Genomic DNA, 23883 nt, shown 5'->3' with positions numbered 1-23883 from the left:
ACTGTCGCAATAGGCAATAAATCATTTAATTGCACGATAAATAAAAATGAACTCAATAATTTCTCTTTTTTTGGTTTATCTTTTTTCTCTTTCTGCCAAAAATAATTTTGTTTGTAGAGACTTTATTCTTCATTTGGTTGGTTGTTTCTGTTGTTTTACTTATTTATTTTGCATATTTAAAATGTCTTCAAGTTCAAGTTTTAAATGTTTGTTAGAGTGTCATGTTTATTGACTTCTGAGAATGTGTTTTTGCATTATTACTATTACTTGAAAATAGTCTCAAAATAACAATATTATCGTTTATCGCAATAAATTCTGGGACGATTCATCAAAGTTTTGTTATTATGACAGGACTTTTGACCAACATCATTTTTGTGCCGATATTAAAAGGCACAAAAATTTATCTGATTATCAAGATTATGAAGAATACAATTGCGGTTGTGGCCGATATTTAACGCTAATGTTGCATTACATAAAATTTTGATGAGTGCCATCATCAAAATCATAAATAGTTATCAAATCTGTTGGTTAATCCATTTATTAAGGTTCAAAAGTAATTCTAACCAAGTGGATTTTTAGCTGTGATTTAAACGAACTCAGTTTTTCAACTGTTTTGCAGTTTTCTGGAAGTTTGTTCCAGATTTGTGGTGCGTAGAAGCTGAATGCTGCAAGATGGGAATTATCATTGGTTGCTAATATTAGCTTAGTTTTACTTATTGGACCAATACTGATACGTTAAAAAAATGACTAAATTTTGCCGATATCGTTGTCAATTTTCTTTTTTTCCCCCAGACGTATCAGGCTTTACTTTCTTTTGTTTTTATTTTGTCAGTGTCACTCAGCCACTCCTTTCCTTCACCGCTCCACTCTTCCCTTTCCTTTTTACATCTTGTTTATGAACTCTGTTTTTACAGTAGGTTTATGTCCTGCTTTCTTCCCAGACATTTTGTTGCCACAGGAGCTCCACTGTAATCACAGCTGTAAGCTTTGTTGTTCAGAGCGCCAAAGTTCACTCCACAAAAATGTGAAGCGGCTTTGGGAGCAGAGGGACCGTCAAGCTGCGGTCTCGGACTGCGTCTGTGCTACTGACGCTGCACTTTGTGAGTGATGTTGAAATGCTGTGTTGGGAAATGTCCCAGCGCGACACATTCGTTGTTATTGCAGGCTGCATTGAGTAAACAATAATGCAGATTTTTTTTTCTACCAAATTAGCATCATTCTCGGCTTAAAGGTTCTTTAGAATCGGAGTCGTTTAACGTGTGGTCCAAAAAAGAAAACGGAGTATGAGAAAATGCTATATTTTCATGAATTTCTTCCTGCTTCCAATTTCTATAAAAACTTATAAAAATGTAATGATTCAAAATTTATGTTTGGTTTTTCACATTGTTTTATATAAATTTTGACATTACTTTAACAGTCGTAACAATCAAGAAAAATCTGGAATTTAATTTGTTTTCTGTCTGTGGTGCTGCAGCATGGTTAGCATTCAGATGCTAATTTAGGCTAATGCCTATTAGCATAATTAGCAACAATAGTGAATAATCAAAACGTCTTTTGAAGTGGAAATTACCCCAGTGGGCCAAGAGTAGCAGCTCTGTCAGATATCGGTGTTGTTAATGGAGGTTGGTTGTGCATCAGCTTTAAGGTCGTACCAGAAACAATAATATAAAGGTTCCCTCTTGGGACTTTATTTAAAAAAACATAACAATAAATTAATGAGTGTGGTAAAAAAAAAAGATTTGTGTTAATTTCCTTTGTCAGTTAATGCTGATTGCAACTTTGCATGTTCTAGAGCCTGTATACTCCAGTCAGTGATTAATAAAATAGTTGTTTAGTTTAATCATTGATTAATCATGATTAATCGGCTCAGTTTTAGTCAGTAATTGGAAGTATTAAAAGGGACAACTGTTGGTTTTCTGCATGTTTTTGTCTTGTATCTTAAATCTTTGTTGCTATAGAAGGGATCGTGTGAAGCTGTTTCCACTCAGTATGTTGATGGATAATCTGGGAGACCTTGGTGAGAATCCTGGTGTTCCTCTGAGATCAGAAGAGATTTACAGGCAGCCATTTATCTTTGCATTCGTGCACACAAGTAAAGTGTGTGTGTGTGGGCGTGTGTGTGTGTGTGTCTGTGTGTGTGCAGAGTTTAGGCTGCTATTTAATGCCGTGGAAGTGTTTTTGTCCCTTGCCCAGGCCCCTTCAGCCAGGAGCTAAATTCCAGACGAGCGAACAAAGGAGGCGGTCGTGTAGGAGATGGGGGGAGGTTTGGGGCACAGCGGCAGGGACCCAAGAAAGACGAGATATAGAGCAGAACCAGAGACAACGGGCTCTGTTCGTCAGTGTTAGGCCTAATAAACCCAGAGCAACACACCCTCTCCGGTGTCTTTTTATGTACTTGTAATGCCATTGTGCAGCGTATCTTTCCTTTGTGAGTGTCTAGGCATAACAATATTGTTCTTGCTTGACTCTTTGTTGTTCCTGTTCCACTTTGAAAAGGAATAATTGGACAATAAAGACACACGACTGCTGACAAAGCACAAGAGGAAGGTTTTCCCACAAGCTCATCTTCAAAGTGGCGCACAGACAGCAGGAAAGCAGCAGGAGGAGGCTTCGGTTTTTCTCCTCTGCTTTGTATTTCTCTCTTGTTCTGGTATAAAAGATGCATCAGGATTTAATTATGCGGGCAGCATAAGACCAGATCAACCTTCAGGACTCCAGTTCCTGCAGAGCTATGAATGACAAGAAGGACATGTTCATATTCTACCTTTATTCTGACACATTTTAATAACATATTTTGATTAAATTGATACTAATTTAGACAAACCTACCACGATATAACCATTTCTTATCAGTCGATATCAATGATTATTGATCAGTTTGTTGTTTTAAATACATGAAATACTGCCAAAGTAGAGTGAGCTTTCCTGTCGTATCGATTATTTTATTTTTATTTTTAATCAGTTACGAGACACAGTGGCAAAACCTTAAACTGCTGCTGTGCAAGTTGCTCAGCAGGTTGTTGCTAGGTAACCGAATTTGGGGAACTTGAAACTGCTTGTTACTCACTCACTGGTTACCTAGCAACCAAAGCGTGAGTTTAGTGATGCCACTTACATTAATATTTGGTGAATTTTCTATACACTGAACATATAGATGTATTACCTATCGATATTGATCGTGTCTATTGCGATATATATCGTCACTGATTTATTTTCCAGGCCCATTGAAAAAAGCATATTTTTGCTCTTACTTTTATACTTTTGGACTGTTGTGATGGGTAACCATGGCAACAAGGTATTATTTTTACAACTGGAAGCAGCTGATTAGCTTCTCAAAAGCTCAAATTAAACCTGAATTGCAATCAGAGAAGTTGAAAAGGCGACTTCATGGACACAGAGAAAGAAGGAGGAAGTAAAAACCATTTCTTTTATTAATTATTTCCAATCATGTCCCCCACTCTCAGCCCACCTCTCTAACCATATGGTCAGATATTTAAAAAGGAGCAGCAGAAGCGCAGAAGGACTGATTTTAAGGAAAAAGAGTAAATGGTCCTAGTCCTGAATGAGGCATTCGACAGCAGCTTTTTTCCCCCCACATTACTTTCTCGCTGCAGCATGAGCTGAACATTGATTGGATCAATACCAGTGAGTCAACAGTTTCCTGGCTGCTTGCTAAGCTTCCGAGTTCTGCATCGGAAACCATTCCCAGTTCCTAATTTCACCCTTAGATCTCCTCCGACTCTTTAAGCAGCGACCCACAGATTAGATTTCACACCTAATGGACGGAGAATGTGAGAATAAAGAAGTGAAAACGCAGCAGAGGTGAACAAGTGGAGAGGAAGAGGGGTGATAGCGGAGCGACCCCAGTCGATGGTTCTTCTTGAAGCTGACATGAGCAGCTGATGCACCGTGCACTTAATTCAATTACACTCGTTCCCTGTGGACGTGGGTCTGTGTTTACAGCGGCGACCAATATCAATCTAAAGGCTCTGAGGAGAAAGACGGGCGGAAGGATGGAGAGACGACGCAATAAACGTGTGGAGGAGGAGAGTTTCATCCCTCATTCTGGGCTTTTGTTGTAACCAAATAAACAGCTGATCTCCTTTAAGTTATCCATCCATCCATCCTTCCATCCATCCATCCATCCATCCATCCATCCTTCCATCCATCCATCCATCCATCCATCCATCCATCCATCCATCCATCCTTCCATCCATCCATCCTTCCTTCCATCCATCCATCCATCTTTCCATCCATCCATCCTTCCATCCATCCATCCATCCATCCTTCCATCCATCCATCCTTCCTTCCATCCATCCATCCATCTTTCCATCCATCTTTCCATCCATCATCCATCCATCCATCCATCCATCCATCCATCTTCCCATCCATCCTTCCATCCATCCTTCCTTCCATCCATCCATCCATCTTTCCATCCATCCTTCCATCCATCCATCCATCCATCATCCATCCATCAAACCATCCATCCATCCATCCATCAACCATCCATCAACCAACCATCCAACCATCATCCATCCATCCATCATCCATCCATCCATCTTTCCATCCATCCTTCCATCCATCATCCATCCATCCATCCATCCATCCATCCATCCATCCATCCATCCATCCATCCATCCATCCATCCATCTTTCCATCCATCCTTCCATCCATCCTTCCTTCCATCCATCCATCCATCATCCATCCTTCCATCCATCCATCCATCCATCCATCATCCATCCATCCATCTTTCCATCCATCCTTCCATCCATCATCCATCCATCATCCATCCATCCATCCATCATCCATCCATCCATCCATCCATCTTTCCATCCATCCATCTTTCCATCCATCCATCCATCCATCCATCTTTCCATCCATCCTTCCATCCATCATCCATCCATCATCCATCCATCCATCCATCATCCATCCATCCATCCATCCATCCATCTTTCCATCCATCCTTCCATCCATCATCCATCCATCATCCATCCATCCATCCATCCATCCATCCATCCATCCTTCCATCCATCATCCATCCATCCATCTTTCCATCCATCCATCCATCCATCCATCATCCATCCATCCATCCTTCCATCCATCATCCATCCATCCATCTTTCCATCCATCCATCCATCCATCCATCATCCATCCATCCATCCTTCCATCCATCATCCATCCATCCATCTTTCCATCCATCCATCCTATAAAATCAGCAGAGCTTCGTCCATCTTTTATTGTCACTTGGAAAAGAAGCTTAAAGGACTGTAAGCTCTGAGGACGTGATGTTAGCAAAGCTAGCTGTACAGAGACACATATGGTGCATCTGTGATGACAAAAGTCATCACTCATATGCTGAATTATTGTGGTGAGGTGTTGACTGAAGTGTCGCATATATGGGACAACACTGTGGCCAAACGTTTGCTATATAGTGATGTGATGAACGATCCAATTCTTCTGAATGGATCTTTACTAAGTCCTATAGGACTGAAGCCTCACTGAGAGCCATTCTTTGTTCTTGTGATGCTCTGCATTCACTGCATTCACTATTATTATTTTATTTAATAAAAAAATATAAATTTATTCAATTGGCAATTAAACAAAACAAGAACATAAGAAGGCAGAGCATGCTGATTGTTTTCTTCACCTGTCATGGTGGCAGACAGGGTGAGAACAGTCACGGTGCTCCTCCTTGGACAGTGTTGTTGTTTACCGTTACTACATTGTTTTAATTGCTATGTTCAATGGTGCAGACAGTTGTGGTTTCTGACATGGGCGATATGGGCAACAGCCCAGGGCGTTATGTTTCAGGGATGACAGGCGACTTTCACGGCACAGAGATGGAAACAAAGCAGAATGAAGAAGAGTTTGAATTGATAATGATACTAGTTAAATTCATTTCAGCTCTCAGTATTTAATATCTATGTGTTTTTATGGGAATGTGGATTTTTCAGATCAATCTGAGAAGCAGTTTTGAAAGGTGCACTTCATTTTATTGTGTCATGTCGCGCTGGTCTTCATCTTGACTTGGTTTTTGGTTAGGTGGTCTTAACTACAACACGTTTCATGGCTCCTTGGTTGCATGTTCTCCCTCATCCACCTTCTTTCCATCCCCTTTCTGTTGGGTTTCTTTCAAAATAAATGCCATTAGTGGCAAAAAAAGTGAAGTTCATGCTCTGTGAGGACAGGAGATGAGATGTTTCCATCCCTGAAATTATGATGCATAGAACCACATATCCAAGTCTAAACTGTTACAGAGTAAACACAATGAAAACATGCTTCATCTGTGGCATTGTTCATTAAAATGACACTTTAAAAAAAAATTAAATATGGTAGGTACGCTTAATGGTATTGTATTGGTGATTAGGTAATGCATTCAGGAAGTACTTTTACTTTTAATACTTACGGTAAGTATTTTAAAAAAACAGTAGACTGGAGTTGAGTACATTTTTGTCTGTGTATTTGTACTTTTACTTTAGTAAATCTTTTGAGTACTTTCTCCACCACTGCTTCACTGCTTCGTGTTCTTGTTTGTTGTGTTTACTATAAATCACAATATTAACTGTCTTCTTTTACAAATAAATGAAAAATAAACTCCTAAATTGTGAAAACTGATGGTATAGAGGGAAACTACAGCTCTACATTTTGACTGGTTGTCTGCCAGTTTGATTCCTGGTCAAACTGCCCTTGGGCAAGACACGCCCCCTGATGATGTCATCAACCTTTGAGTGCCTACTATACAGGAAAACGGCTGCGTAGGCAGAGTAAGAGGAAATGAATCAGTGTCAGTTGTTTTATTGATCAGGAAGCAGCAGATAAATGCATCCAGTTTGATTAAAGTGAAACAAAACCTGCAGAGAATTTAGTTAATTTAGACTTTCTGCTGTTTTCTTTTACAATTTGATGATAAAATAAGCATTTGACAGTAACCTTCTTGTTATTTAAGGTTCGGTTGTTTATTAATGTTTTCCTTTCAGCTGTTTCGAGAGGTACGCATCATGAAAACCCTGAACCATCCCAACATAGGTGGGTTTCTCTTCCAAAGCCGATTCCGTTTCCATGGCGACCGTGGTCTTAACCTCTCGTCCTCTTGGTGTTGCAGTCCAGCTGTTCGAGGTGATTGAGACGGAGAAGACTCTTTACCTCGTCATGGAGTACGCCAGCGGAGGTGAGCGGACGCTCCACCAACACCGCAGTCGCCAGCTATTGAATTCTGCCCGTTGGATTGATCACTTCTCGGCTCTAAAGTCCAATTTGCTAATTAATTGAAGCCGGAAACTCAATTTTCATTAGAGAAAACTCGCCTCTGGGAATAAAATAATGGCCTTGCTGTTATATTTTCTCTGTTGTCTTTTGTTTTGCTGATTGGTGAACTGCTAAAGCTGCACTCTCTTAGTTTAGGAACCTTGTTGTTCTTTGAAAATGCTTTAATTTCATTTTCAACCTTTGGAAATTGTTTGATTTCTGTACAAAGTCTTTGATACTCAAACTGCACAGTTTTCTAATAAAGTGTAATCTAGCGCTCGATTAAAAGCCTGAATTTGGAAGACAATATTTACAGTCGAAACTAAATATTTAAAGATGATTTTTTTTTTTTTCTCAGAGTTTCTGATGTTAAATAAGAACAAACGTTTCTTGTTTTAGGTTAGTCGGAATTACTACAATTATTTCTGTTTGCTAAATGCAAACAATAATTTATAAAAAACACTGATATCACTGATATTTAACAAGAGATCCACCTGGCAACCACCAGAATACATTTGTTTTAATTTTCCAAACCCTAGAATTGAATGAGAGTGCACTTTCTTTTTTTCTCCACAATGACAGTTTGAATGTTTTGATTTGAACTTTTCTGCAGGCGAAGTGTTCGACTACCTCGTGGCTCATGGCAGAATGAAAGAGAAAGAGGCCAGAGCCAAATTCAGACAGGTCAGTTAAGCAGCAAACCTTGGTCTGCTTCTGTTTCCTGGCTGGTAAACGAAGAGCTAAACTCTGCTTTTCAATGTTCCTGATGCAGAAAGACAAAAAAAGTTTTCTCCATGTACAAGTCTGGATAACAGAAAATTCAGTGAGGAAAACTTTTAGATTTTTCCAGACTTTGTTCCTTATTTAGCTCCATGTCTTTGAGGATGGAAGGCCTCTTTACCATCACCCTAATCTTTAGCTCTGATCAGATTTAAGTCGGGACTTTTGACTTGGTAATATTAACATTGCTGCTTCCTATCAAAATAATAAACTCTTTTTTGATTTGGACGTTTTTAAACTCCAAATTTGTTGAAGTTTTATATTAAAATTGTGAGAATATTTTAAATATTAACAAAGTTTCTGTAAACAAGTAAGAAATTTTACTTTGGCTCCACTTTGCTCTCAGTGAAGACATTTAAAAGAGAAATGTATTTTTAAAATTGTTTACTTTTTTTCTTTCTTGGGAACATTTTTTTTTTTTTTCAAATCAACTGAAAAGAGTCCAGAAAAATTATATTTTGAACTGGAAAATCTGCAGCAATCCTGTGATATTGAACTAAAATCAGAACTGGAGCTTGTTGGTTTTACTTTAATTGTTTTGAAGTTACTTTTTATTGATTTATTAGTGCAAAATGAGCCTCTTGTTTTCTCTGTTTCTCCTCAGATTGTTTCTGCTGTTCACTACTGTCACCAGAAGAATATTGTTCACAGAGACCTGAAGGTCAGTTTAACGTCTATCGTGATATTTTAGCTTATGTGTGACGGTAATTGGGATGGATATATATATATATATATATTTACTCGCTACGTTGGTCATAGTCAATATAACTGCGTCAGCCTTACTTAACACCAAGTAAGGCTGAGGCAGCAGAAGTAAGAAATAATTCCTGCAGGAAATTGAAAATGTGCAATAATCTCATAGTTTGAAAAAGATCAGCAATTTGTTGATTTTGTTTTCATTTCCTGATTGTGGAATTGTTAAAAACTGGAGGGACTGATTGATGTAATCTGGAATTATACAGATGAAAACTGCCTAACCCTAACCCTAACCCTTTCTTTTTAGGGTTATTATTGACTTGACTGATGAATAATAATAATATTTGAGCACCAGCTGCAGGCTTCATGTGTCTCCAGAATCTAGAGGGCCACAAACACAGTTATAGTGAGCCAGTTTTGGCTCCCAGGCCAAATGTTAGAAATATTTGCAAGACGGTAATTGTGAAATTTTTTGTACTTGCTATATTGACCACAGTCAATATGACTGACTCAGCCTTTCTTGGCTTGAAGTAAAGCTCAGGTAGCAGACATAAGAAATACTGCCACCTGCAGGTGGAAAATTTGCAATAAACTCAAAGTTATACATTATAAAGTTTCTGCAATTGTGGAATCGCAAAATACTGGAGGGGTTGATTAATCTGATAGTATACAGGTAAAAACTGCTTTAATTTGACTGATAGAATAATATTTAGGCTCACAGCTGTTTTCTGTTTATTTATGTGTCTCTCTAGAGTCTAGAGGGCCACGTAAAGCGTTATGATGGGCCAGATTTGGCCCCCTGGCCTTGAGTTTGACTCATGTTAACTTGTCTCTTCGTTCCGTCTCTGTTGTGTCCCGCAGGCGGAGAACCTGCTGCTCGACGCCGACTCCAACATCAAAATCGCCGACTTCGGCTTCAGCAACGAGTTCACTGAAGGCAACAAGCTGGACACCTTCTGCGGGTCGCCGCCGTACGCCGCGCCGGAGCTTTTCCAGGGGAAGAAGTACGACGGCCCAGAGGTGGACATCTGGAGCCTGGGTGTTATCCTGTACACGCTGGTCAGCGGGTCGCTGCCGTTCGACGGCCAGAACCTGAAGGTACGCCCAAACTTTACCTGAATCTAGAGGAGAAACATCTAAATTCATGGAGTCTCATATGTTTGCGTTTTTATGCTCAGGAACTTCGGGAGCGGGTTTTACGAGGGAAGTACCGCGTTCCCTTCTACATGTCCACAGACTGTGAGGGAATCCTGCGCCGCTTCCTGGTCCTGAACCCCGCCAAGCGCTGCTCCCTGGAGGTAAACAGGAAACTGTGATCAACCAATCAAGTTTATTTGAACTGCAACAAGGCAGTTCAAAGTGCTTTACATCATAAAAACATAAAAATGCAAAGTCATAGAACACAGTCAACAACTGAAGCATCATAAACATCCATCCATCCATTTTCTGTTCACCCTTTACCCTAATGGGGTCAGGAGGGTTGCTGGTTCCTCTCCAGCTACGTTCCGGGCGAGAGGCGGGGTCACCCTGGACAGGTCGCCAGTCTGTCGCAGGGCAACACAGAGACATACAAGACAAACAACCATTCACACACACACTCACACCTAGGGAGAATTTAGAGAGACCAATTAACCTGACAGTCATGTTTTTGGACTGTGGGAGGAAGCCGGAGAACCCGGAGAGAACCCACCATGCACAGGGAGAACATGCAAACTCCATGCAGAAAGACCCCGGGCCGGGAATCGAACCCAGGACCTTCTTGCTGCAAGGCAACAGCTCTACCAACTGCACCACTGTGCAGCCGCATCACAATGAATTTGAGGCAAATTGATCCAGTCAGCAGGGACAGAGAGGGGTGCACATACTTTAGCTTTCTGTAGCTCATTTTTATTTTGGGCCATTTCAACATCATGATTGTTCTCAAAGGGCAGCATTATTTAATATTTACGGCTGTCAACATTAACGCGTCAGAGCATGTGATTAATACGAAAATGTTAAACTTACATAACGCCGATTAATTGAAATACTTACTTTGCCCAAAGAGCGTCTCTCCAGACCAGGGTTAGTCAGTTCGCAGCAGCACATTTTGGGCAACGAACAGCAGTGGAAGATGAAAGTTTTTCACAACAAAAGTTGAACATTTTTACCTTATTTGAGATCATGTATAACAGTAGTTGTGACTGTTTTTATTACTATGTTGATTTGTCAATATGACAGAAGTAAGAAATACTGCCATCTGCAGGTTGGAGTTAGTCATATGAACCCAGTGTCTCTGCAGTCGTTCAACAGGAAATGAATGAAGAGTTTCTAAATTAGAGTTTAAAACAAAATGGCTTCCTTTAAACCTTCCTGATTATAAAAACCTGGAAAACTGAGATGTTTAGTTTGAGACAATAAAAGATTTTATGCAACCAAGAAGTATAAAATAAAATGTATCTGTCAGTTATGCCCTGAACAAGTTTGCTAGTACTTGTAGACACGTTTAGTGGAGTAAATTTCCCTTCGTTGCTGTTTGATACTGGGAGACTACATTACCAGCTTTCTGCTACAAAAACCAGATAATTGGTTGCATTTTAATTGATTGGAGTGGCATAGATGGAGGGGTTTATTGTTCTTTTAGTAAAACCCTTTTTCTCTGTCTGGCCATCAGCAAATAATGAAAGATAAGTGGATTAACGTTGGTTACGAAGGCACCGAGCTGAAACCCCACGTTGAGCCTGAGGAGGACTTCAGCGACAGCGGCCGCATCGGTGAGTTTTACTTTTATTAGCCTCGGTGTTGCAAGGTAATAAAATGGGTTTTTGCACATTTCATCACCGCCAGGTTGTTTTTAATGCCTAAACCTTTTAGAAATATATCGCAGTTGATGTTTTTGATTTGAAAGCAGCTGAGAAACAAGAAAATTAGAGAAATTTTGGAACAGAAAGTGAGGAGTGAACCTGAGACCAAGAAGGAAGTTTTGATTTTCATCTTTTGTTCAGTTTTTTTTTTTTGCTGACTGAGAGACTTTGGTTGCAGCTTTAAACGAAGAACTGCATCCTCAGAGACTCATTTCAGTTCCTGATTTGTTGCAGATGTGATTGTAGGGATGGGATTCGACAGAGAGGAGGTTCGAGAGTCTCTGGTTAAACATAAATACAACGAGATCACTGCCATGTACCTGCTGCTGGGACGCAAGACAGAGGTGGACTGTTTCTCTATTCTTTTTTTTGTGTCTTCTTTGACTTTCAAAATCAGTAAAATATATTAATTATGCCATCATGATCAGACCTTCTGCAGCATTGTGTCAGTTTAATATTAGACATGAGGGCATTTCTTAAAAAATGTTGTTTGTTTTGGAGGGGAAAAAAATTTAAATCTGCTTGAAACTTGATTGATTTTGTATTTAACTCTTTTAAAAAATTGTTTTAAGTTTTATTCTGTTCGTTTTATCTACTGTAAATATGTTTGACTAGCTACTAGATTCTGTACTGTAAAGTCAATCACAAACATTTATGTTGTTTTTTAACAATTTGAGTAGTTTGTCAAGTGAATTTTTATATTAACAATTATTTTCATCCCTGGTAAAGCAAGAAAAATAAGTGGGAGTAATGTAGAAAGCTACAGTGAGCTGTTTCATTTAATTAAATAAACACTGCTGTTGTTAATTAATATAATCTCCATTAAAAGTCCCTATGAAAAAAAAAGAATTTTTTTTTTATCAGTTTTATTTATTTCCTAATGGTATTTTATGTTGTGACACTTTTATTTCAAGCTTTTTTATTTTATGTTCTTATACTGAGATGAGGGGGAGGAGTTTTCTCTGACACAAAAACAGTTTAACAGAAGAAATAATGAAATAGATACATAAATACACCATGAAATAATAAATAAATCTTGAAATAAATAAATAAAGCCATAAAATAATTTTATTTATAAATACTTATTTTGTTTTTATTTCATGTAGACATTTATTGGTTTCCATATTTACTACTTATTAATTAATAGCAATGAATAAATTCAACAAAATCAAATTATTTTTTGTGTAAAATTTTTCTGCCACAAAGTTTTTACACCTCTTCCTCAGGTGTAAAATAAATTATTCATAAATACGATGAATAATGTGCATTTTAATGGACTAATTATTGTGAAGACAATGTTTGGAAATGTCAATATTCTTCATTTTATTATTATTTTATTTACTTAAGAATTATTGGAAATCATTTGAATCAGAAGAGAGACCTTATCGCTCATCTTCAATATCTATAAATGTGACTTTGCCCCCTTTAAAAGCAGCGTTTCCATGGTTACGTGACCCGGACCTGCTGTAATGTTGTGGAAGAAGATCATCCATGCTCATGTTGTGGTTTTCCTTTCAGACGGACGGTGCCGAGTCTCGGTCGGCCAGCAGCCTGAGTCTCGCTCGCATCCGCCCCAGCGCCATCACCAACGGGATGAGCAAACACTCCACCTCCTCTTCCTCCTCTGGCGCTCAGTCTTCCTCCTCCAGTCACAAGCCTCAGCGAAGCGCCTCCACGTACCACCGCCAGAGACGACACTCCGACTTCTGTAAGCCCAACAGTCAACAGTTTTGTTTCTTTAAGGCAGGTGTGTCAAACCCATTTTCATTTTGGTGACTTAAAGATCATGAATGTTTTCAGAAACCAATTTGTCTGCGTTTGATGAGCACTTCTTAAAATTTAATATTGAATGTCTTGTTACATTGATCAGAAAACAAATTTTTAAATGTTTTTGTGATTTTTTTTTGCAATCAAAAACAATATGTTGATTGTGGCAATAATTAAAAAATATTCTCAAGAAATGTAGTGATATTTGAACTGTAATTGTGTTTTGTTTTTCCTTGTCATGTTGGTGGCAGTCAGTATGACAGCGTCTGTCTCAGGCAAGGCGGAGGCACCTGGGTCAAATATAAAAAGTATTTGTAACGATTTTTTTTTTATATTTGAGCTTATCTATGATGAAAATGAAATTTTTTTTACTCATGATAATGATGACTGCAGCAGAAGTGAGAAACACTGCCACCTGCTGGTTGGAGTTGGTCATTAAAACACAATGTCTGAAAATGTTTGCGTAAAATTTGCAATAAACTCAGAATTATACTCTAGCTTGAAAAAGTGCAGCAATCTTTTGATTTTTGCCTGAATCTCCACGATCGCAAAAAAATAGAACTGTTTGTTACAATTTGGGGGCTGCACAGTGGCGCAGTTGGTAGCATTGTTGCCAATATTTAAGGACTCAGCTGTTATCTTAAAGCGTTTATTTACATGTCTCGTTATGGCGTGCCGGATTTGGCCCCTGGCCTTTGAGTTTGAACGTGTTTTAAGGTGATATTTGTAGGTAAACTGTTTCGGTTTTCGTCCGTTAGGTGGTCCAGCTGCTCCGGGGTCGGCTCACCCCAAACGAAGCCCCAGCGGCGTGGGCGAGGCCGCGGTCCTCAAAGAAGAGCGGCTCTCCGTACGCAAGCCAAGCGGCTCCACCGTAGGCTCCCGTAGCATCCCGACCCCGTCCAGTCCCATGGTTAGCTCCGCCCACAACCCAAATAAAGCAGAGATCCCCGACAGACGCAAGGAGGTCAATTCGACTGTGGTAAGGCCTCATAATTCAGTTTTCTCAGATTACAGCAAAACAATAGAGAAAAAACCTATTTTAGAGCAGATTTACTAATTTGGAGGTTTGTCAATTGAATATATGTCAGTTTAGCCTGAGATTTACTCCTGGATATTTTGCACAGCAGAGGTTTGCAACCATTACTCTAGAAAGCAGCAGCCTGCAGACTCTCAGATAAACTCTAAGGAGATATTTTCTGGCTTTGATTAATCGGATTAATCGGATTAATCGATTTGTTATAGAAACCATGAGTGGATGGTTGAATTTCTTTAGGTATCTGATACTGAAAAGATGCATCCTGGTAAGCTCTGCTGCTCTCATCAATGTCCATTAGAACTGGAGCTGAAATGATTAAGCTTTATTAATCGATTATTAAAACAATTGTCAACCAATTTAGTAACTTATTAATCGCTAACTGGAGCATATAAACTCAAAATAAAACCATTTGCTGAGAAAACAACACAATCACAGCAGTAATTAAACCAAAACTGTACAAAGATAGGTTTTTGCACTTAAGATATAAAAACTTTAGGCTTTTTAAAAAAAAATTTGCTTTACCTTGTTCATATTCTGTTAAAATAAAATCTCCCATTAAGCACCTGTTTTGCCACCCAATCATCTCAGGTGTGTTGGTGTTTGTCCTGCAGAAAGAGATAAACGTTTCTGCTTCAGTGAAAAAATTTAAAATCTTATTAATTGATTAATCGTCAGAAAATTTGATTACTGAAATAATCGTTGGTTATTGCCAGACCTACCAGGTTCATATTTGTGAATTTTGTCGTTTATACTTTCTTCCAGAATAACATCCCTGCCAGTGCCATGACTCGCAGGAACACGTACGTGTGTACGGACCGATCCGGCGCCGACAGACCATCCCTGCTGCAAAACGGCAAAGAAAACAGGTAAAACCTTCGGCCTCCCGGATCGTTTCATTGATTCTCTCCAACTTCCTCCTGCTGTTCAAACATTCAGTGAATTCTGTGAGGCTCCGTTTTTATCGTGGATTTCATTTTGTTTGTTAAACTCTGTTTGCGTTTTCTGGCCTTTTTGTTCGTCTGCATCCATTCTGCAGCCAGCTTGGGATCGTTTTTCTTACTGAGACATCCAAGTTCCAACCATTTAGCTCCTGGGTGTCCAAACTGCGGCGCAGGGGCTACTTGTGGCCCTTGGACTGATTTTGCAATTAGTTGCAAATTTGACCTGTCCAGAACAAGTTTGATGCTGATGGAGAGTTTTTACTTGTCCTGAGGGTAAAAATCATTAACAATATATTTTCCTGACAATGAAAAAATTTAAAGTGCAGCACAAAGTATCTGTATTTTTATAAACAAGCTTTTATAATAAGTAGAATCATGTCGATCCAGAGACTTTTACTGAAAAACCGACTTTGCTGCACCCAAATCAGCTTTTATCCAATTAATTAAACTTGTCTAAATACTGGTAAAGTTTTGAAAGAAAGATCCAGTTTTTATTCTGAGAATAAATTTGTTCAATCTAAATTCCTAAAAAATATTTAAATTATAAGTACTGTACTGTTTTTTTACTTTTACTCTGTCCACTTTCTGTCTTGAGAGCTTACATTTTTGACTTGTTAAACTAATAACGGATTAACTTATCTTATCTTAATTGATTACAGACTCTATAATTAATTCAGTTAAAAACTTGAATTCAGTCCCTTCGCTATAATAATCAATCAATCAAACAAACTTTATTTGTATAGCACATTTCAGCATCAAGGCATTTCAAAGTGCTTTACATCAAATCAAACACAAAAATACAATGCAACATAGAATCAACAATAAAAACACAACATAGTCAGATTCCGTCAATAAGTTTGCAATTTATTACGTTTCAAATACAACTCTAAACAAGTGGGTTTTTAGTTGAGATTTAAAGGAAGTCAGTGTTTCAGCTGTTTTACAGTTTTCTGGAAGTTTGTTCCAGATTTGTGGTGCATAGATGCTAAATGCTGCTTCTCCTCGTTTGGTTCTGGTTCTGGGGATGCAGAGCAGAACCAGAACCAGAACCTGAGAGGTTCTGGAAGGTTGATACAACAGCAGCAGATCTTTAATGTATTGTGGTGCTAAACCATTCAGTGATTTATAAACTAACAACAGTATTTTAAAGTCTATTCTTTGAGCTACAGGGAGCCAGTGGAGAGACTTTAAAACTGGTGTTATGTGCTCTATCTTCCTGGTTTTAGTGAGAACACGAGCAGCAGCATTCTGGATCAGCTGCAGCTGTTTGATTGATTTGTTGGACAGACCTGTGAAGACGCCGTTACAATAATCAATACGACTGAAGATAAACGCATGGATGAGTTTCTCTAGATCTGGCTGAGACATTAGTCCTTTAATCCTGGAAATGTTCTTCAGGTGATAGAAGGCCGTCTTTGCGACTGTCTTTACGTGGCTCTGAAGGTTCAGGTCAGAGTCCATCACTACTCCCAGGTTTCTGGCCTGATCACTGGTTTTTAGTTAACATGACAGAGTTCACCTAATTTTATTTATAGCTGAATCATGCTCCTCATTGCTGCAATACTGACTGAATTCTGAGTTTAGCTGTAAGGTTAGTGTTTATAAGTCATATTTAGAGGAGGATGATCTTCCTCCCATGTCTCTTTCTGATAGCGGTGGAGGAATGGAAGATCCCTTTATAATAAGAAAACATGTTTGAGTTTTTCTTTCTGTCTTCCTCCACCACTTGCTGTTGGATTCGGGTATTATGTCTTGTTTTTACGATCCATCGGGTGATGTTGGAGGAAGTGTGACAGAAAGAGGAAGTGTGAAGGGAAAGGAGTCGAGCAGCCAGACGTGTCCTAACGTGACCCTCGTGTTTTCCCAGAGACCTGGTCAATGTGACGCCGCGCCACATGGCGGGTCCATCACGCGCTGCGCCGATCGCAAACACATCCTCTGTGACACATTTAGATGGGAGACAGATACTTTCAGACCTAAAAATGTTCGTCTTTATCTGTGCAGTGGAAAAAAAACGTTATTTACAATAAAAACTGTACAAATAACAACAGAAATACTGATGATTAATAGATTAATCAGATAAAAACATTCCCATATCCTGCATTCAGTTATCCACTTAAACAGTTTATACAACATTAAAAAAATTTAAATAATTCAATTCTTTCTTAAAATAAGAAAAATATTTTATTGCGTAAAATTCAACAGCAGCATTCCTTTAGTGAACCGTTGGTCATTTGCAGCAAAGGATGCATCAGCGGTTCTTGTCACAATAACAGATTTTGCTGGACGATAAATTGTCCCAGAAGTTTTTACGATAAACGATAATATCGTTTTGGCAAGGCATTCTCAAAGATGTTATGCCAATAAACAACTTTAAATTCTAATGAGCTTTTAATACGGGGCTTTAGAACATTTTAAATATCCAAAATAAATAAACAAAACAACTAAATGAAGTCTGTAAACAAAATTGTCTTTCAGAAAAATGGATAGTTGAGACCAAAACACCAGAGGGAAAACTTCTGTCATCCAGGTTTTGGTAGAAAAATGGAGTGAAAACTGAATTAGTTTTAATTTATCGTGTGATTAATTGATTTAATTTGAATGGCCTAGCATTAATAGCACAGATAAAAATAATGTTTCCAATGTCAACATGTGAAAAGCTCCCACTTTTCTGCTTGATTTTACATTAATACAGTATTGGGTTGATCTGTACATTATCTTTGGGATTAACAGATTAATGATTGGATAAAAAAGGTGCTTAAGAAAAATTTAACAGAATTAGATGGAAGATATTTACAGACAAACAAGATTTTTCTTCTTATCTGAATATGTTCTTTCAATAAATGGCCTTTTTTTGAGTCTGTGGGCGCCAGTTTCTAAATTAGTTGATGATTATTTCAATAAATGATTAATCACGATTAATCGTTTCAGTGCTAACTGAAGCAGAAAAGTTTAGCTCTTTCTGCAAGACTAAACATGAATTTGGTGACATTTCATAACTGGATGACAAAAAAGGTACCAAACAGAAGATTTTCAGCAGAATTTGAACCAAGTGAAGCCAGTTCACATGAGGAGTTCTGGTTAGTTGATGGTCAAATGCAAAATATGTATATTTTTATTTGGAGTCTGTATACTTCGGTTAACAATTAATCAATTACTACATTAGTTGATGATTATTTCAATAAATGATTAATCACGATTAATCGTTTCAGCGCTAACTCTAATGGTTGCTTGCGACGTCAGCAGGGCTTTCCAGAACTTTTCTGTGCAGTGGGAGCTACAAAAAGGAATTTATCCATCAACTCGTGGTTTTCATGACGCCTCAGAGTGATTCCTGTCCGCCGTGGTTCTCTTCATATGCCAGCTCCATGTTGTCTCAGACTTTTTGTTGCAGCCGTTCAGAATACAACTGAGCACAACTGAAGGGCAGATTTGGAATCAAAGAAGAGGAGGAGTCAGGTTTATGCCTCTTGTGATGTCACCAGATGAAGTGAAACTTTTATTTTTATAGAAAGGAGAAACTTGATCACCATTCAGCTTTAATTTCCATCAAAATAGACAAACAAGCTGGAAAACTAGCAGTTGTTATAAGTTAGAAATTCGATCAACTTTCAGTTTAGAAGTTGACGCGTCTCCTTCAAATCAGCCGCCCTGCTAGTTTCCTGCAGCTTTATTTTTCCTTTGTGCTTGTTGGTCATCACCAGCCGGCGTTTCATTGACGTTAAACGATTTTGCTCTGCAGCGGCTGCTCTTATTCTTAACTCGTCTAATGGGTCTGCACTGCGTGAGGGTGTTATCTAGAGCGTTATGAAAAGCAGCCAGAGGCCACCAATGAGCCACACAGTGTGTGTGTGTGTGTGTGTGTGTGTGTGTGTGTGTGTGTGTGTGTGTGTGTGGGCGTGTGTGTGCGTGTGTGAGAGATAAAGTGTTGACTGACAGGAAGGAAATTAGATGTGAATAAACCAGGGGATGCAGGGGCTCTAAAGAAAGAAATTATGAAGATTACGACTTCTACAAATCTTGTCTTTCATTATTAATAATATACATTTTTATTTACTTCTCTTTAAACTCAGATTCCACACAGTCAGACTTAATTAGCTCTTAATTTATGTTGACACGTATCTGAATGTTTGGGGTTTTAATGAGCCTCTTAAAGTGATGACAGCTGCCTTTGTTAATGACTATTGCATATTTTATGACATTTAATTAAATAGTTTGTATTTTTTATATTTAAAAAAACCCAAAACAGCCAAAAAAATGATTTCTATTATATCTATACTAAAATCTCACCTCTTTAGAGCTACTTTTGAAACAAAACTGGAACATTGACCAACATATTTGATGTGTATTTGCTTGATGATTTTGACCAAATGTGATGTTTATTTCTTGTATGTGTAATGTTATTCAGTCACCAGTTATTTGTGATGTTAATTAGTTAATGTACGATGCTTTTATGGTGTAAAGCATTTTCAACTGCCTTGTTGCTGAAATGTGCGATACAAACAAACTTGATTCCTCCTGCTCTTGTGTTTCTTGCAGCACCTTATCCCACCGCCTGCCACCGGCCTCGCCCTCCTCCCACAGCATCGCCGGCGCCTCCGGCGTCTCGTCCGCCACGCCGTCGTCCCGTCTCTGCAGAGGGTCCACGGTGAGGAGCACTTTCCACGGGGGTCAGATCAGAGACCGCCGGCCTCCGTCTCACGCCCCGCCGGCGTCCCCGACGCTGTCTCACGACGCCAGCCCGCTGCCCCACGTCAGGAGCCGGGCCCCATCCAACCTGCTCAGCAAGATCACCTCCAAGCTGACCCGCAAGTAAGAGGACATGCTGAGGTTCAAAGTAGAAAGCATTAGGTAGAGAGCATCTGATTTTAGAGTCAACCCCTTCAGACCTGACGTCCACTGGAATGGACAAGATGTGTGTCTGGGTTTAAATCAGGGGTCTCAAACTCCAGGCCTCCAGGGCTGCAGTCCTGCAACCTTTAGATGAGCCTCTGCTGCACCACACCTGGTAGAATATGATAGAATAATTAAGGCTCTGGAGAACTGACCTACACAAGGAGGAGGTAATTAAGCCATTTCATTCCAGCGTTTTGTACCTGTGGCACATCTAAAAACTGCAGGACAGCGACTGGAGGCCTGGAGTTTGAGACCCCTGGTTTAAATCAATGAAAAAATAGGGATTTCGTCATTTGAATGACTCCAGTTTCTTATTGACCAATATTGGTCATTGGCATCAGCCAATACACTGCAAAACTACAAAACCGTATCAATTATTTTTGGTCCAGTTTCTAGTACAAATATTTTAGTTCACTTGAAATCAGACAAAACTAACTTACAAGTAACAAGAAATAGGTGTTTGTTTTAAGCCAGGCGTCTTTCGTTAGCAGATCATAGCGTGAAGTCATGCCACTAACTTCCAGCAACTTTTTACTCAGAGACCCATTTGGGTTAAAAAATTCTCCTTTTTAGTTCTGGAAATGAACCAAAAACAATTTATAGACCAATAAAATAGAAATGAATTGGCTCAAAAAGTTTAATAAATGTAAACATTAAGGCAAATTTCAAACTGATGTTGGTTCTGGTAGAGAAAAATATAACTTGTTCAATGTGTTGTAGTTCAGTTGAAGGAGAAAAAAATCTCAGTAATATTTGTGGGGGTTTTTTAATGGAGAGAAAAACCAAATGTTGGTCTCTGAGAACTTTCATCTTTGTGGTAAGTCAGTAATTCATTAATATTGATGAAAAATTACTAGGTTCCACTGGAAGATTATTTCACTAAAAACATGGGGAAAATATCTGGTTATAAGTCAAACAATTGAACAATAACTTTTTCATCAGTATATAGGAATCATTGGCTTAAAATAAGCTGCTATTTCTTACTGAAAAGTTATTTTTGTTAGTTTTGTCTTATTCCAAGTGTACTACAATATTAGCTCTAGAAATTAGACCAAATCTACTTGGTAAGATTTTGAGTTTTTCCAGTGTATGAGCATTGATCTGAAACTAGAAAAGAGGAGGAGGAAGTGTCTATTTACCATCAAAAATGTAAGTTTAAGTTCATGCCAGCCCCATGAAATTCCTCTTGTAATTTTAAATACTTACAGTGAAAGTATTTGAAGTTATTTTGAAAATATTTTTCATCATTAAATTATAGGATTTTTGTCAGAGTGTCCATGTCAGTGGACATCAGGACTGGGGTATATTAGTCAATGTTTAATTATTCAGTGCTATTGTATAAAGATAAAAGTATCTGCAAGCATTTTACAGTTTGTTTGTGGTTTCAAAATTTATTTATTTTATTTCAGATTTTATTTTTTATGTTTATATGAGTATAAATGCTGACTTTCTTGAACTGCTTGTCATTTTTTACATTTTATTTCATGCTGAAGCAGAATAAAAATTGTTTTTTTGTTGTTGTTTTTTTTGCTCTGTTGATAAAAATTAAGTCTGAAGGGGTTAAAATGAACTTTTTTCAGAGCCTTTTATATTTTTAACAGTTGAATTTTGTTCATTATTTCTGCAGTAACAGCACTTTTTATTAGTCGAGTTTATTTTTAAACCTCGACACAAAGGTCATTCAGCTAACTTGCTGCCTCTTTCAGTCCTTTCCTTAACCAGTACTAACCTACCAGCCTTCCTTTAAACCAGAACAAGTCAAATCATTCCCACATTAATGCAAGACCTGGGTCTAATAGTATCATAGCAAATCTTAAATATGCAACCTGCTCAAATTCTTGATTCCATCTTGATCTAAAATAAATGCAGAAAAATTTTCCTAGTTTAAATGAATGAAATATTAGGATTTAACAGTATGTAGTAAAATGTGTAAAAACCTTGAATTTAAATCATTTTTACACCTGAAATGGTTTGAAAAATCCTAAAAATAAATTTTTCTTTGAGAGAAAAACAAATTTTTTTTTTCAAATAAGCAAATTTATTTTTGTAATTTCAATTTGCACAATTGTACTGATGTCCCATAACTCATGTAAACTGTGGCACGGATTTGATAAAACATTTTTATTTCTGTCACACAGAAACAGTCTGACCCAGGTCTGCAGCTCAGATTGACTTACTGTATGTTTTTATGGTCTGCTGTTCTTGGCTGCTTATTGTTGCTTTATCTGTTTGATTTCTTTAACAACTTTGGCCTTTTTCTTACCAATCACACCTGCCAATCTTCTGCCCTTTCTTTGCATTCTGTTTAAATTGTATTCTTCTACCTTTGCTTCCTACTCTGTCATTATTTTATCCCTTTCACTTTGCTTTTCTTTCTTTCTGCCTCTAACCTCCCGTTCCTCTCATCTTCTCTTCCTCTTGCCTCGCAGGGTCACTCTTGACCCTTCTAAACGTCCGAGCTCAAACAAGTCCATGTCGGGCTGCACCCTCCCGCAGGGGACAAAAACAGTTAGTAAGTTTTCTTCCTTTCCCATGTTTTCTGGCTGCATCTGTCTGTCTGCCTGCCCCACCCTCCAGTTCCTCCGTCATCCTTCCTTCTCCCTCCATCAGCTGTCCGTCGCAACTTGGGGTTCAGTGGGTCAAACCTTGACCTGCAGTAAAGCTGCTTTACATGCAGGAGGTGTAATCCCTGCTTTAGTTCAGCTAAAGCTAGTTCTGGACAATTGAAATATTTCCAATAATTGAAGATTTAATTTTTGGAAAATTAGGGTATTTTTTTCAGCAGTGCACTCATTGGGTTTCCATAGTTTCCCAGGGCGGCCATCTTCATTGACAAGCATAGGGGCGGGCGATATGGACCACAATATTTTGTGTTAATATTGTGATAAGAACAAAAATGATTATGAAAAACTATTTATTACTTCCCTTTTTAGGTAACTGTATGGCTGTGACTGCACAGCGCCACAAACAAATAATCTGCTTCTTCTGGGCACAACTTGCTTAAAGAAGTATGATTTATTTCACTAAACGGCAAAAATTAGCTCCATATTTTCAATTGTACTGATATTAGTTTAACAAACACTGGAGAAAATAGTAGAAATAACATTTACAATGTCATTTTCTTAAATTTCTTATCATGAATTAAATAATTTTTAAAATACATAATCAACAGTTATTCTGTGCAGTGTTGTGGTATTTCCAAGCTGTGTTGTTGCTTCTCGATGTCATTTATTCAGTCGTGTTTCTTTATGTTGTTAATCTTTGGAAATGTTCATTAATCTCAGCTTATTAACCTTTAATGTGACTCAGTGATTGTTTTCTTTATTCTGTGTTCAAGGCGCGCTCTGACTTTTCATTCTCGTTTTTTTCTGAGGGAACTTGATTTTTAGTTGTTTCTTCTTGTAGAACAGCTTCACCTCAGAGGTGTCTGTCTCTCTGTCTGTCTGTCTGTCTGTCTCTCTGTGTCTCTCTCTCTGTCTGTCTGTCTGTCTGTCTCTCTGTGTCTCTCTCTCTGTCTGTCTGTCTCTCTGTCTGTCTGTCTGTCTGTCTCTCTGTCTGTCTGTCTGTCTGTCTCTCTGTGTCTCTCTCTCTGTCTGTCTGTCTCTCTGTGTCTCTCTCTCTGTCTGTCTGTCTCTCTCTGTGTCTCTCTGTCTGTCTGTCTGTCTCTCTGTCTGTCTGTCTCT

At 38.4% G+C, this 23883-nt stretch overlaps 1 protein-coding gene across 2 annotated transcripts in view; it reads left to right on the top strand.

Annotated features, from left to right (window-relative positions):
- Positions 1–23883, top strand: part of mark4b (MAP/microtubule affinity-regulating kinase 4b) — a 58589-nt gene that overhangs the window by 25578 nt on the left and 9128 nt on the right. Inside the window, exons 4-16 of one of the 2 annotated variants that reach the window (XM_044120064.1) lie at positions 6977–7025; positions 7102–7167; positions 7858–7928; positions 8629–8685; positions 9582–9818; positions 9899–10018; positions 11371–11470; positions 11795–11904; positions 13079–13268; positions 14086–14306; positions 15126–15229; positions 19844–20116; positions 22630–22712. In XM_044120064.1, coding sequence (XP_043975999.1) covers positions 6977–7025; positions 7102–7167; positions 7858–7928; positions 8629–8685; positions 9582–9818; positions 9899–10018; positions 11371–11470; positions 11795–11904; positions 13079–13268; positions 14086–14306; positions 15126–15229; positions 19844–20116; positions 22630–22712 — 1681 coding nt within the window. The remainder of the gene's footprint in view (positions 1–6976; positions 7026–7101; positions 7168–7857; positions 7929–8628; positions 8686–9581; positions 9819–9898; positions 10019–11370; positions 11471–11794; positions 11905–13078; positions 13269–14085; positions 14307–15125; positions 15230–19843; positions 20117–22629; positions 22713–23883) is intronic. The other variant, XM_044120063.1, reaches the window with a different exon arrangement.

The sequence above is a fragment of the Gambusia affinis genome, linkage group LG06 (genome assembly GCF_019740435.1).
Source record: "Gambusia affinis linkage group LG06, SWU_Gaff_1.0, whole genome shotgun sequence".
NCBI classification, from domain to species: domain Eukaryota; kingdom Metazoa; phylum Chordata; class Actinopteri; order Cyprinodontiformes; family Poeciliidae; genus Gambusia; species Gambusia affinis.
The sequence above is the reverse complement of the archived record's forward strand: the minus strand, read 5'-3'. Positions and strand labels throughout refer to the sequence as shown.